Here is a 14645-nt window from a genome sequence, read left to right as displayed (position 1 = left end):
ATGCAGAGATGCTGTGGAAGGAAAGAGGGAGGGAACGTGAGCCAGGTGGGAGCAGGGTGGGAGGGGGCAAAGCTGTTGGGGGAAGTGACAATTCATCTGAGTCCTGAAGACAAGTGGAATGTGGTTGGAAATGGCCCTCTAGGCAGAGGGCTGGGGAGAGGGAATATATGTATGTATTCACCTCCTCCCCCTCCACAAACTACAAAAAGAGGGATGTCTATGCATTTTGAGGCATCCTTCTGTATTCAGAGCTGTGGGAAAACCTGGTAGCCCCTCCACTTTTCCCTACTCTTCTCTGGGTAAGGAGCATATCCTAACTGAAGCTTCAAAGTTTTAAAAACTTCATCAAACGTAGAACACAAACAGCAATTTCTGCTTAGCTTTGCCTTCAAATTCTCAAAGAAATTTATTTATAGATTTTGGGGCCAGGGAAAAATTGTAAATATAATTCATGTAATAGAAGGCTGTGCACAGGTTTTTGGGTTGGACAGGCTTGGGTTAGAACTCCAGCTCTGTTACTTGCTGTGTGACCTTGGGCAAGTCACTTAACTTCTCTGAGCCTCTTATGATGGACATACTGGATATCATAGCATATACCTTTAGAATTGTAAAGATTAAATAAGAGTTAACCCCTGGAAAGCATCTAAACAGTGCTCAGCACAAAGGAAGCACTCAATGAATGATTAGTTATTATTATCATATTATTAGTGTTAAAATGATGCCAGAATAGTCATTTTCAGGGTTGCTTTCTTTGCAAAATACGTTGGAGGAGAATTGGGGAGGAGACTTCTCAACCATAGGGAAAATTCAAGAAGGATAAAGAATAAGACTTGTGCAGACAGAGATCCAGGTTGAGGGGGAAATGTGGCAGAAATGAATAAATGATCCTTTATGCAGAGAAAGTGAGAAAAAACAGCCTGGGGCAAAACTGGGATAAACAAAGGTCTAGGGGGCTTCCCTGGTGGCGCAGTGGTTGAGAGTCTGCCTGCTAATGCAGGGGACACGGGTTCGAGCCCTGGTCCGGGAAGATCCCACATGCCGCGGAGCAACTGGGCCCGTGAGCTACAACTACTGAGCCTGCGCATCTGGAGCTTGTGCTCCGCAACAAGAGAGGCCACGATAGTGAGAGGCCCGTGCACCGCGGTGAAGAGTGGCTCCCGCTTGCCACAACTACAGAAAGCCCTCGCACAGCAACGAGGACCCAACACAGCAAAAATATATAAATTAATAAACTCCTACCCCCAACATCAAGAAAGAAAAAAAATTCAGTCACAGCCTTCTCTAAGCAGTTAGGAATCTGATTAAAAAAAAAAAAAGAAAGAAAAGAAAGGTCTAGGGATGGATACAAGTATATGTACGGTTGAGTTGCTTTGCTGTACACCAGAAACTATCACAACATTGTTAATCGGCTATACTCTAATATAAAATAAAAAGTTAAAAAAAAAAGCAAGGTCTGGGGCTCAGCAAGCTCTGGTCACCAGTGAATTTTTCCCCATGACAAGGCCAGAGAGAGGCTGGCACTGGGGCATGTACATTGCATGGTGGATGGTGGAGCAAAGCAAGGTGCCAATTCCCCACTCAATGAGGCTATAGCAACTCTGCACCTGGGATCCCGTACCTAATCTGTGGCATGCTTGTTAGCAGCTGGAAGACTACCCAAGGTCGAGGACGTTCAGAGAAGAAGGAATAAATATAGTGTCAACACGGAGAAAGGGGAGGCGGCTCCTCAGAGGCCGACTCAGGGCTCCCAAGTCAGTGCCTCTGAGCCAGGCGATAACATAGGAGGGTTTGGATTGAGAGAAAAGGTGACGGCTGCCCAGGAGGGAACAGGCTCGCAGGGGCTTATCAGCTTCCCGAAGCTTTGTGGCAAAGCTGTGGCCCAGGAGGCACCCAAAGAGCATCCCAGGTTGCGGGGTGCCAGGGAAACCCTTGCCTGTTCTCAAGGATCTTTCAGATGCGGTTCCAGCCACACCTTGGAGGGATGACTGGTCAAGAGGAGGGAGTTTTTAAGAGCCCACCTCCCTCCCCTGATGGGAGCTCCTTGAGGCCAGGCACCGCTGCCTTACTCGTTCACTGCACATTTAGCTCCTAAGCACACTCTTTGTGCCAAGGCTGACACGCCCCGGCCCTCACGTGGCTCACAGTCTTCTAGGGGGACACAGACCATAAGCAAATAAATGCTCAAAAGAAAAGAAGTCAATGTTAAGATGTTAAAGAAGGAAATAAAATCGAGTAACTGGACAGGGAGCTACTTTAGACGGGGCAGTCAGGAAGGCTCCTCAAGACGGTGGTATTGAGCAGAGACTTGTCTGCATCCTTGTCACCCCAGCGCCCAGCTCATTGTGTGTGGCCAATAAAGGCTCGTTCTGCTGGGAAGGGAGCGCCTTGAAGCACCTCTACTGTATATCGCTTACGATCTTCTTCCTTCCTCCTCTTACTCTCTGCTCACTACAAGTGACTTAGGGCGAGTCACCTGGTCACTGCCACAACCAACGTCCTGTGCTCGCCTCTTCCCAGTTAAATCACACCAGCTCCGGCGACCCCAGCTCCCATCCATCGGGGTCCGAACAGCCAGTGATCTCACTAATGGACAAAGCCAGGTGCGCCCCTCCCTTGCCTCCCACCTCTCTGGACCCCCCTTTTCTCCCACGCTGAAACACAAACGGCTCTGTGAGAGCCATTTCTGTCCCTTTGGGATCCCATCTCCACTGCCTCCCACACTCCCCCTCCCTGCCTTCTACCTTCCAGCCTCACTGGACCATTGGCATGGCTGCTTGGGCATCTGTGTTTCTGCACATGCCGTTCCTTCTGTCTGAAGTGCGCTTCATCTCCCCAGCTTGCCCACCCCTATGCACCCTCAGAACCCCATATTCCCTGGCATCCCCTCCTCCCCAGTCTCTCTGCTCCCAGAATTCCCCGGGCTTATGCTTCCCACTTTGTCATCAGCATCGTCTGTTCACTGGTTTGTCTTCTACTAGATTAGAAGTTCCTTGAGGGCAGATGGAGACTTTGCCTCTGTCCTAGACTCTCACCCAGCACCTGGCAAGGACTTGGAAAGCTGTGGAACAAAGATCAACTATCACCCTTTCTTTGTCAAGAAAGGTTCTCCTAAGACCACACACTTCCCCCATGTTGTTTCCTGAGTCACGGGACACGCACTAAAGGAGACCTGGAGAAATCCCTTGGGCTCTCTCAACACCCTGCCTGCATTTCTCTCTGCCAGCAAGATAGTTTTCCATCTTCCTTTGATTCCAAGGCACAGATTTTAAGTTTTTAAGGTTTCTGAAATTAGAGTATGTTTTACAACTGATATGTACATGAAATTTGTTTTCCCCTGTCTCGAAAGCTGTTTAAGTAGATAGTTCATTTTTATAATCAATGGCATCAGAACTGAGGGAAGATGGAACTGGGAGATTAGAGCCCTTTATATACCCAGGAGAAAGGACCGGGATGCCGGCGAGGCCATAGAGTTCAGCCACGATCCCACAACGGCTGACATGCATTTCTTGGCACTGGGGAGCACAGTTCACATCCCTCTACTCTCATTCCTATTTTCAAAAAGTCTGGCGGATTTAACTGAGCCTCATTGCCATTCCAGCTCAAATCCTCAAAGATCCTAACTGATCGTAAGAGACGCCGGGAAGCTCTCTGAGTTGGGGGGAGGGTGACAAGGCGAGGTGGCAGCAGGCTGTGTCAAGTGTCTTGCCTGAGACACAGTCATTTTGTGAGGTGCCTGTTCTTTGGGATTCCCTGCTCGGGCTCACCTGGAGGGTCCTGAGGGAGGGTGGGTCTTGTTCACTTCTGCCTCCCAATGTCTACTGCAGGATTGGAACCTACCATCAACACCTCCACTAAGCATCGTTTGAATTTTGTTGATTGGAGTTGAATCAATCTATTTCTTCCCTTCTCTGTGCTGTCATAAGTTTTGAGGCCACAGAGACCACCACACTCAGATGTGGGTGGAATCAGGAAGAGCATGACAAAGAGAAGGGAAGAGTGCTCTAATCCTCACAACAGCCTTAGGGGCAGGCATCATCAGCACCATTAGATAGACGGTGTGAAGGAGGCACAGAGATAGAATTAACTAGCTCAAGGTCACACAGCTTATAAGCAAGAAGCCAGAAGTCAAAGAGCAAAATTCTTTAACAAGACTAGCAAGGCCCCACACCCTTGGGTGCTAACTATTTCTGCATCCCCCTCCCCACACCATCCAGCATCATCCCCTCCCCCATCTCCCCTCCCTCTGGGTCCTCCAGCCACCCTGGCCTCCTCTCAGGACTTGCTCCTTCTCTCCCTCACTGATCTTTGCACTTGCTGCCCTCCAACCTGGAAAGTTTCTTCTTCACCCAGTTAACTTCTATGCACCCTTCATATAGCCATTCACATCTCACCTCCTCAGGGAAGGCTTCTCTGATTAGAACGATCTTAATATCATAAACTCACAGTCTCCTGTGACTCTCCTTGAGAGGACTTAGCATAGTTGTAACTTACTTTACAATTATGTTAAGTGAGAGTCTTTAAAGTAAGGTCTGTCTCTTCCAGAAGGCTCTGAGGGCAGTGATCCTGAAGGGAGTTGCTGCCCACCATGACCCCAACACTTGGCCCAGCACCTGGCACGTTGCAGGGGCTCATCAAAGATTTAACAAATAAAATAAATGAGTGAAGGAATTGCTTGATCTGTGGCTGTAAACTAACCTGGAAACTTAAAATGCATATTTCATCTGAATATGGTTTTTTGGCCAAATACTTATAGTCAAGGCTAAAAGGAGCCATTGCATTTTTGAACCATTTAAAAATCTCCTGCATTATCAGTCTGGATACATATCTCCTCCTCCCCCACTGACCTGAAAGCAAACACTCATGGGAAACTCTCCCCGAGGATCTTTGTGACAGACGCTCTGGATGATGTGGAGAGAGGAAAGCATGGCCAGTATCTATTTAGAGGATGTTCACCCCCCAGCACTTTCTTCTCAGGCATTTATTTTCTCTCCAAACACTTTCTTTCTTATTAGCTTTGTTACTGTCCCTTGTGTGTTGAAACACTCTCTCTCCTTCCCTTCTCTCTTCTCTCTGTGTTGAGTCCATTATTTATTTTTTGTGATGTCAAAAAAAAAAAAAAAAAAGAAAGAAAGATGCTTCTGCCACCATTGCTCGCGGTTTGTAATTTAAAGAACAATCCTTTGACGATATGAAGGGATCATTATTTCTCAATGCCCACCCTGTAGTGGGCAGTGGCGGTTTCTTCATTTGCCAACAAAGGTGGGTTGATTCTTACACCATCATAATTGCTGCGGCTACAGCAATGGGCAGAACAAAGATCCCTGCCTTCCTGAGGCAGATAGTCTAGTGGTGCAGACACACAATAAATGGCATGAGTAAATTTCATAGTGTGCTGGAAGGTGGGATGTACTCTGTAAAAAAAAAAAAAAAAAAAAAAAAAAAACAGGGCCAGGAGGATTTATGAGGGGGTACAGAGTAGGGGTTGTTGACTGTAATTTCAAACCAGGTGATCAGGAAAGAAGGTGGCACTCATTGGTTTAATCCCAATGAATCACCCTGTGAGAAGGCTGTTAGACCTCCTTTTTGTGGAAAGGGAAACCGAGGCTTGGAGAGGTTAAATGACTTGCCCCAAATCGCACAGCTCATAAGGCTGCAGTGCTTGAAGTGAACCCAGGTCTGTGTGGCTGCAAAATTCTTTCCACTGCACCACATGCAACAAAGCTGCATCTGAAAACTTCTGTGACTTCAGGGGACATAAATTTGTTATTCTTTGAAAACTGCTTGCCAACATAAAACTCATGGAGAGTTTACATTGAGGATACTTCCAAAATGAAAGGGCAAACACGAAGAGGCATGTGGTGGGTCCAGCCTGAAGTTCAGTATTTGTTCCCTTGGGCTCGTGGGAGTGAGAAGATTATGGCAGAGTTGTCACCCAGCAAGGTGCAGGCAGCTGGAGGGAGGGGCATGTAGGGGAGTCAGGTGGGTCAGAGCTCAGGTGTCCTGACATGCTTGGGTTGGGCACTCAATGAGGACACTGATGCAGACAGAATAGAATCCAGTGCTGGCAGTGAATCTGAACACAAGGCCACAGAAGGCCAAGGTTCACGCCTAGAGCCCTCTGGATGTTTGCAGGGTGGAAACAAGAGGCCTGGATTCAAGTTCTCCCTCTGCCATCCCCTGCCCATGTGGCCTTGGTGTGAAGTGTCACACATGGCACCTGTAAAGGGAGGGGCAGGAGGGCAATGTGAATGGGCTGGGATTTGCAGGGCTGGTTCCTCAATAAAGGAATCAGGTTTGTCTTACAAGGTGAGAAGGGCTAGGAAAGTGGGGCCTGGCTCCATGGAAAACTGCTGATCAGAACCTAAGACCTTAGGCAAAGTTCTCGAGGTCCTGGGAACTGGGTGGGGAAGTTTGGTAAAGAATTCTGGGGAAGGTTTTGGGGAAGCTACAAAGGGAGGGTCCATGATGCCTGCTCTCTGCCCAAAGTGTCTGTTCTGGTGAGTATTAGGATCAAACTAGATTTTGGCATCCTTTAAAAGCTGAAGAGGGAAGAAAATCAGTGGGTTAATTTTTTTCTTCCCCATAGAGACTGATTGTACTGATAATTTTTCTTTAGCTAATTAGGAGCTGTGCAACCCAATGACTGAATCCGTTTGAATTTTCTCATTTTACAACAATGAAGTCATGACTCATTCTTTTAAAAAAGAAATTCCATAACCTATGTGGGAAAAGAATCTGAAAAAGAATGGATATATGTGTATGTATAACTGAATCAATTTGCTGTACACCTGAAACTAACACAATATTGTAAATCAACTACACTCCAATATAAGATAAAAAATTAAATTAAAAAAATAAAAAAGAAATTCTGGGAAGAACAAACAAATCATCCTGATTTCCTCACCCCCTTCCCTCTCTCTCTCTCTCTCTCTCAGTTACTTGCTTGTTGCATGTCCTTATGATCTTTGAATTAATTTCAATAATTTAAGAATTTCTGAATCAATCCATTGATAGATATTTTTTCTGTACCTACTGTGTGCAAAGGACCTAAAGAGAATCAAATTATCTTGGGAATTATGGAGCGATAGGTACACAGTATGAAGGCCCATTAGTAACTTCTAAACTCAGCTCTTCCACATGTAAAGACAAGAGTGTCCAGGGAAGGCAGTTCGCCTTTCTAAAATAAAAGAGATATACTTTCCTTCTGCAGAACAAGAGAGCCATGGCTGAACCCGGCATGGGGCACTGGGCACCTTGCAGGCCAAGCAAAAGCTATGCAATTACGAACTTGGAAAAGATAGTTCAGGAAAACCCAGACACCTCTTACTCAAAGAGAACAGGGATGGAGAATGGATGGCAGAGCCCCTGTGAGTAAGCAAGTTGTAGAGGAGAAGAGAGGAAAAGCCAGGAAGAAGAGGAGCTCAGAAACTCAGCAGAGGGATTTGAACAATCTGGACAGAGAGAAAGATTTTTGCTCTGCCGCACAGCAAGGAAAAGGGCGAGAGAGGGAGAGAGAAGGGAGGGTGCATTTCTGCTATGGACCACGTTGTCGTGCCGCTGGCTCCTCCTCTGCAGGGCTGGGAATCCTCTGGGGGAGACATGGAGCCCAGACAGAGGGGAGGAAGGTGTAGGAGAGAATAAACACAAAGAGTGAATTTCTTGCTGCCCCTGGAGACGATGATTCCTTTTGGTGACAACAGAGGTTAATATACTGAACAGCAAGTCACCGCGTGGCCCAGAGACAGCACGCCTGGAACAAGCTGTTTTAATGTCCTGTTGTAGATTTTACTGAATTCTTCTCTGAAAGGGCCAATTCATCTCTCCATTCGGAGGCTCTTAAAGCAGCTTTCCTGAAAAGTTCAAGAACTTTTCCTATCACTTTCCATCTACATGGATCCATGTGCAGACCATCCCCCATGCCCTCAAATCCCACTAAGGACAGTAGTCTGCTAGGGGTTTCAAGTTCACACACAGAGACACTACTACTCTTTACTCTGCGGAGGGAGAAAATAAAGGCTGTGGTTTCTTCTTGATTCCTCTCCCTTTCCCACTGTGTCTACCCCTAACAAGTGGTCCTGTTCTCTTCTCATTCCTCAACAGAGGAATTCATTTCAAAAACAGCCACAGAGGCAAAGGAATGTTTTCTGATTCTTATTTTCATCAAGAAGTGAACAACAACAAAAAACTCATCTCAGGAGATAAAAAGCCCTAATGCGAACCGGAGAGCCAAAGAGATCAGAAGAAGACAGGGTTGTTTTTCATGTGGAGTCATTAGCAGCATCTTGGAGAGAAGACTGGAAATCTGTTCACAACTTTTTGGATACGGGCAGGAAACACAGTAAAGGGGTGATGGGAAATCTTTTCTGAAGGTCCAGTTTCTCACAAAAAACACAGGTTGGGGGAACCTGGCAACTTGATTTCCATAAAGGCCAACCTTATTTTGAATGCTCAATAAAGCAAGCACATGAACGCCCCGCAAGAACCATCCGTGTCAACCTGCGGAATTAAGTGCATTTATAATCTTTGGAAATCAGCGCAGTCTTTGAAAATATGTGGCTTTAGAACCTTCAAACCACTTCTTAAGTGGCCAAGGCCCAACTTCCTAAGGGGGAGTCTGAGGCCCTCAAAACCCCATATGGACAGAGGCTTTGGAAATGAAAGGCCAGGGGCCCTGAGTACCCACCCTTCCTGCCTGGGCCTTGGCTACAAGTGGAAAAGGCACAACAATCCTAAAGGAGCCTGGCCCAGGCTTCCCCCACCCCCGACTGCGGGGAGGCCCCAGTCCTGGGGAGAAGAGCCAAACCCACAGCTCCTGGAGGAATCACACAATCCTTGGGAAGTGTTGCAACACTAACCCTTTTAGGGATGATTCAGGGAGGGAGGTGTGGGTACGGCTTGGAGAGAACGCTGAAGGGGGCGGGCAGCACATTTGGGGATGTGGACACCAAACAGATGGAATTTTAATGAAAATACTTAAGCCTTTTAATGCATAAGTGATCCAAAGCCACTGTCTAGTCCTCTTCCCTTCAGGGAATTAGAAAATGTTTAAAAGATCATGGTATTAAGAATTTGCCCATAAAACCCTGATAAAGTATATTTATACCAACTCACCAATCTCTGGGAATATTTCTCCTAGAATCATGTCCTGTCTTTCGTCTAATCTCTTGGCTGCATATCTTCATCCATCTAACTAAAATCCAAGGAAGGCAAATTGCTACTATGATCGTTTCCCTAAAGCAATCCTCATTCACTTTGCTTTTCTTCTCTTTTGGAATAAAAGCGTGCCATAAATGTTTAATTAAATGCAAGTCTTTCCACGGTTAGTGACTAGCTTCATGAAAGCCTCTTCATTTTTTTAAGGGAGGAGTGTGTTTAAAACAGTACCTATTAATTTCCTGATATTGATTCTCTGGCTGGGGAAGAGCATATAGTATTCAGCATAGAGCTCCGCTGCAGACTATGTTCAAGGCAGTGGCTTGGATTGAGAAAGGGCACCAAATGCAGTATGCGTCAAACAGAACATCGCTCAGTGAAGTCACTTAGCTATTCAAAACATGTTCAGCCGTCACTCAACCACTTGCACCAAGATTGTTGGGGGGGGGCATGGAATTGGTGCTCTTTCCCAGACGTAAACATTTCCCAAAGAGCAGCTTTTGCTCAGTTTGGGTTAGACTCTGGGGCCACATCAGTTCTCCCTCTCCCTGTCTGTTTCCTTCTCTTCTCCCCCATCTCCTGGCTTCAACTCCCTGCATCACCATCCCATGTTGAGCTTAACAAACAATCCTGCAGTCCCCGCTTCCCGACGCTGCCTCCAACGGCCTCCGTATTGGTTCATACCCGAAGCAAAGCACATAAGCTTTTCTTTCCACCCAGAAACATGTATCTCTCTGTGCATGTCTTCCTATGGGTGGCTGTAGCTTGTACACACAGACGTAAGTAGCTGCTCAAATGCAGCCCCTCATATTCAAGTCTGTTGTTAAATGCAGGTTGTATGACCTGCAGGAGTTTTTCCCCCCTGTGTTTATTAATGTGTCTCAAAGCACATGCTTTCATCCATACCCTGATCTTCCAGCCTTTCCACCGTGGGGACCGCTTTGCCCACAGCACATGCACAGGCACACGTGTCCCAATGACCCTGCAAGATCAAGGCAAACAGCTGACACCCCTGACCCACTGCTCTCTACTGTTTCCCCTCAACCTCCCCATGCCCTCGTCTCCCTCCCAGCCTCCCTGCACGATGTCTCATTCCCAAGCTGGCTGCAGTGCTGATTCTACACGCTTCTGGATAATAGACATGTCACTCTGTGTGGAAGTGAATTGGTTCTCAGTCTAACCTGCAAGTGAATTGCTGTTTATTAGAACTTGGGTCTGTTTCCTGTGAGAGACGTACGTGTTTTTAGACTTTGTAAACGTTAAAACACACATAGACACACAGCCAGTCGCCTCGAACGATATGTGTGGCTCATAGACATTACGAAATGCTCTTGAACTCAGCTTGCGATCCTGGAATAATTAGGATTTACCAAATAAGGGTTCTTAGAAAAAACAGATTTTTTTTAAAAAAGGAGATTTGCAGATGATGAGGTGTCTGGGACTTTTGGGGAGTAAGGGGAGGAGGATGGGAAAGGAAGAGCATTTTGGAATTCTTCATTACGAAAAGAGGAGCAGTGTTGAGAGAGGCAGTTATTTTCTACCCCCTCATCGATGGCCATACTACATCAAAAGGCAAATCCTAATGATTCCAAAGCAGGTGGAGCACATTTGACTTTTAAAGACAATCTCTTGTTGTTTTCATCATATCATAGATTATTTCAATGAAGAGGTTTGAAGGAAGGCGGGGGGGGGGTGGAGGCTTGAGAGTTGAGTATGGTTTTTGCTTATTGATTTTCTTTCCTCTGAAACTAACCCAACCAACCTTGATCTGTGGTGGAAGGAGTGAAGTAAGAAAATGGTGGAATGTAAAGGGAACTTATTTGGAGGCGGGTGGGGAGGGGGAGTGAGAAGAGGAGGGGGGGTGGAGAGGGGGAGGAGATGGGAAATCAAATACCTTCTAGGCAGCAGGTTCTCCATAATCCAGAATGGGTCATAACTTCCTCGTTCTTTTTGCTGGTTTCATTCTCACTGACACTTTTGGTCTTGCAAACCCCTCTGGAGTAGAGCCAATAGTCGGTCCCCACAGCTATGGTCATCAGACTGAAGGCAGCGAAAGCACCAACGGTGGTTAAAAGCATTTGAACACCTCGATCAAACAGCCCCATAATTCTTCATTATATAAACACCCAACCGACTTCTGGTTCTCGGGAGAGTGTGTGTGAGGGTGCGAGTACTAAAGCAAAAAAAATAAAAATAAAAATAATTCCACTACGAATATAATGGATATATGTGTTAATAGGGGATATGGAAAGATATAAAAAAAGGGAGGTAAGAAAGCTCACGGAAAAGAGTGTAAATTATAAAGATCACACGGGAAGAGAGGCTTGCCTTTTGAGATCAGAAACTGTTCCAGTTGCAGTGATTAAAAAAAAAAAAAGGAAAAAATAAAAAGACACCCCCCACCCCCCCAAGTGAGATGCCTTAATCTCTTTTCCTAAAATTCTGGTCTCCAGTTTCCATATGTGATAGCTAATTTGGAGAGGGCTTCCACAGTGAACCAGGGATCAGCCGCATTCTCAACACAATCTCTCATGGTCGGAACCTAGACAGTTAGAGACTGTAAAAGCCGAGATGCAACCTTCCGTCTTCGCTCTCGGCTCTGCGGCCTGCGCCATGAAAATCCTTTGCTTCGCCAGTTCTCTTCCTTGGGGGGGATCTCGGGCGTTTTCGTTTCAGACCAGACTTCCCAGTATTCTGTAAGCCCTTGATTTCAGCTGAACAGGTGCGGGGGTCTCGCCTTCCATGGTTGTGCCCCGGCAGCGGCAGCTGCAGCAGCAGGGCGGGCAGGCGCGGCGGCGGCGGCGGCGGCGGCAGGACGAGCAGCGGCGGCGGTTATTGTTGTTGGTGGCGGTGGTAGTGTTGGCGAAGTGGGGGAGGGAGGGGGTTTCTCCCAGAGAATCGAGGCGGGTTTCCCTCCCCCTATCTGCAAAGCTCCTGGAAACAAGGGAGCCGGCGTCTTGCTGCAGGATGGGCCGCCCGCCTGCCCCCTCCCACCCCACTCCCCGCCGGCTCGGCCCCCGGCGGAGGCGCTCCCACACCTACTGCATTACCGGGTGGTGCTGAAGTGGACAGCTCCCTGCGCCGCCCGCTTCGCGCGCTCCCCGGCTCCCCCGGCGGCCCGCCAGGACGGGGGCGCGGGCCAGAGTCCTCCCTTCCCTCGGGGGCGGCAAGGCCAGGGCAGAGCGAGGGCTGCCTTTCCTCTTTTTACCCCTCTCCCAGATCCTGAAATGAGCGCTCTCCTGGGCTCCCGGAGCTTAGAGGAAGGCGTAGCTAGAGATAGCTCCGCTCCCTCTCCCTTTCCCTCTCCCTCTCTCTCTCTCTCTCACTCTCTCCCCTTCCCTTCCCCCTCTCTGTTTCTTCCAGCTCAGCCTCCTTCTCATTCCATCTCTACGTGCCCAGAGCTTCAAATACAACCCTCCCGTCACAATCAGACGGGCACAAAACTTCAACCAGCCGTTTCTTTGCGTGGAAGCCCTGAAAATATGACCTGGATGGGTAATTACAAACACGGTCTCTATGTGTTTTTTAAATCATCTTTTGCACTTTGCTGTTTGGGGGATCTGTTTTATTTTGTTGGCACGTTAGCTGTTCTCCTTTTGGTCGTTTCTGTCTCGTCTCTGTCTCTTTCTAGCTAACAGGGTGTGTATGTGTGTCTCTGTAGTTTTCCGTGAAATCCCAAATCTTGCTCCTACAAGCAGACATTTTGGAAAGATTATTCATGGAAAAGGGTGCAAAAGGGTGACTGGCGGCTGGGGCTTGGGCGATGAGTTTCATCTCAAGGATAAACATGTTTGCAGGGGAAGTGGGTGAAATGTGAGTCCTTCTAAGTTTCCCATGTCATTTGTGAACTGGATGGGAAGAGATAAAAACCTCCCTGCTGTGAATAAGGAAACACATCATAACTCTCCCCTTTTCCTCAGCAGAAAGGTTATCTTGTGTTAATTACAGCGTCACCTCTTGTTTCTATCTGTGCAACTTTTCCTTAATGTGACCCCTGGAAAAAGAATCCCATCAGATTCCTGCTGCTACTGATTATATTTCTCTCTGATCAGTTTCCTAGTTAGGTGAGGGAGAGCACGTGAGGCATGATGTAGGTGCACTGTTTTTAATTTTGGGTGGGGGGAGGAGCCTAGAGAGAGGTGTGAGTCTGATGGGTCAGCTGGGGGTTAGAGATGTTTCAATTTCATAGCTCAACTACTCTATACTTTCTTCTTTCTTCTTCCGTTTTTGTCTGGAGATAATTTGCTTGACAATTTCTTAGTGATCTGGTGATTATCAAAGAGTATATAAAAGGTGACTGAATTCAGAACAGACTTTCTTTGGTATTGCCTAACGTCTTTCCTTTAGCTCAGAGTTGGTCTGAAGCTATGGCCAATACATTTTTTTTTTTTTTTGATGTAGAAAAACTACCTGTTTCTCCATCCTCCATGAAACTTCCTTCTCTCGCTCTCTTTTCCCTTCTCAGAAAGGAAGCACTCCAGTGAGGGGTAATCGCACCTTGGAGAGGGTCCTGGTGTCCGGAGAACGAGACCAAGATTACAGCAACCTCTGCTAAGGTACCTTTAGGGTATATACAGTAAGAGCTACTTTTGCGGACCGAGGATTTCTCCTGTTTGGTTTCTCGTCCTTTGAGGATGGGGATGGGAATTGGGATGGGAGAGGAGGCACTGATATGCTGATCTCACTCAGCAGGGAGCCTAGCAAGTTCAGCCAGGGGTTCAGAGGAGTGATTTTCTTGGCTCCCTTCCTTGAGAAAAAAGTGAGGGGCAAGCAGGAAGCCTTCTTAAACGGGCCTTTTGAGGGGAGTGGAGAGAGGTTTGGGCGCAGTCACGTGAGCCTGAGAAGCTTGCTCTCACCCCTGTCACCTTGGTTGCCTTTGACCTGTCCAAGAACTCCCTTCAGACTGGAGATAGAACCCTCCTTCTTAGCCCCCCATCCCTTTCACACCAACCCCTGAATCTTTTGCTCTAACAGAATCACTAACAGAGGCTCAAAAGCTTCTGTTTGACTGCAGAAGCAGCTAACATCTTAGCCACTGACAGTGGCCGCAGCTTTAGCAGCATTTGATTAATCTTCTAGCCAGATAATCATTGAGTAAAGGAAAGTGGGTGCGGGGGCACGTAAGAGCTTTAGGTTGATGGTGTGGAGAGAACAGACACTTCTGGAGACAGAACAGGCCTGGGGGCACAGCTTGCCTCTGTGCTACTTGGTAACTGCAGGATTCAAACAAGTCGGCTTCCTAGAGCCTCAGTTTCGCCACATGTAAAATGAGCACATAATACTGCCTCCCCCTTTCTGAAGTTGTTCCCAGTTACTCCCTGCTTTTCACAGCTGCCACCCTGCTCAGATTCTACCATCCCATTTGGAGCACTTTATTTTGTGCCTGTGTCAGCTCCTCACTGACCTGCGAGCCTTTTGAGGTCAATAGCTGTGTCTTGTTCACCGTTGTATCTTTGGGAGCTAGTGCAGGGCTTGATACATACTAGATACTT

At 47.3% G+C, this 14645-nt stretch overlaps 1 protein-coding gene across 1 annotated transcript in view; it reads right to left on the bottom strand.

Annotated features, from left to right (window-relative positions):
- Window positions 1-11258, bottom strand: part of CACNG2 (calcium voltage-gated channel auxiliary subunit gamma 2) — a 118790-nt gene extending 107532 nt beyond the window's left edge. Inside the window, exon 1 of the mRNA XM_060113341.1 lies at window positions 11048-11258. Coding sequence (XP_059969324.1) covers window positions 11048-11258 — 211 coding nt within the window. The remainder of the gene's footprint in view (window positions 1-11047) is intronic.
- Between the last annotated feature and the right edge of the window lie 3387 nt (window positions 11259-14645).

Source organism: Mesoplodon densirostris, chromosome 11 (assembly GCF_025265405.1).
Source record: "Mesoplodon densirostris isolate mMesDen1 chromosome 11, mMesDen1 primary haplotype, whole genome shotgun sequence".
NCBI lineage: Eukaryota > Metazoa > Chordata > Mammalia > Artiodactyla > Ziphiidae > Mesoplodon > Mesoplodon densirostris.
Note: the sequence above shows the minus strand (reverse complement) of the source record. Positions and strands in the feature narration are given on the sequence as shown.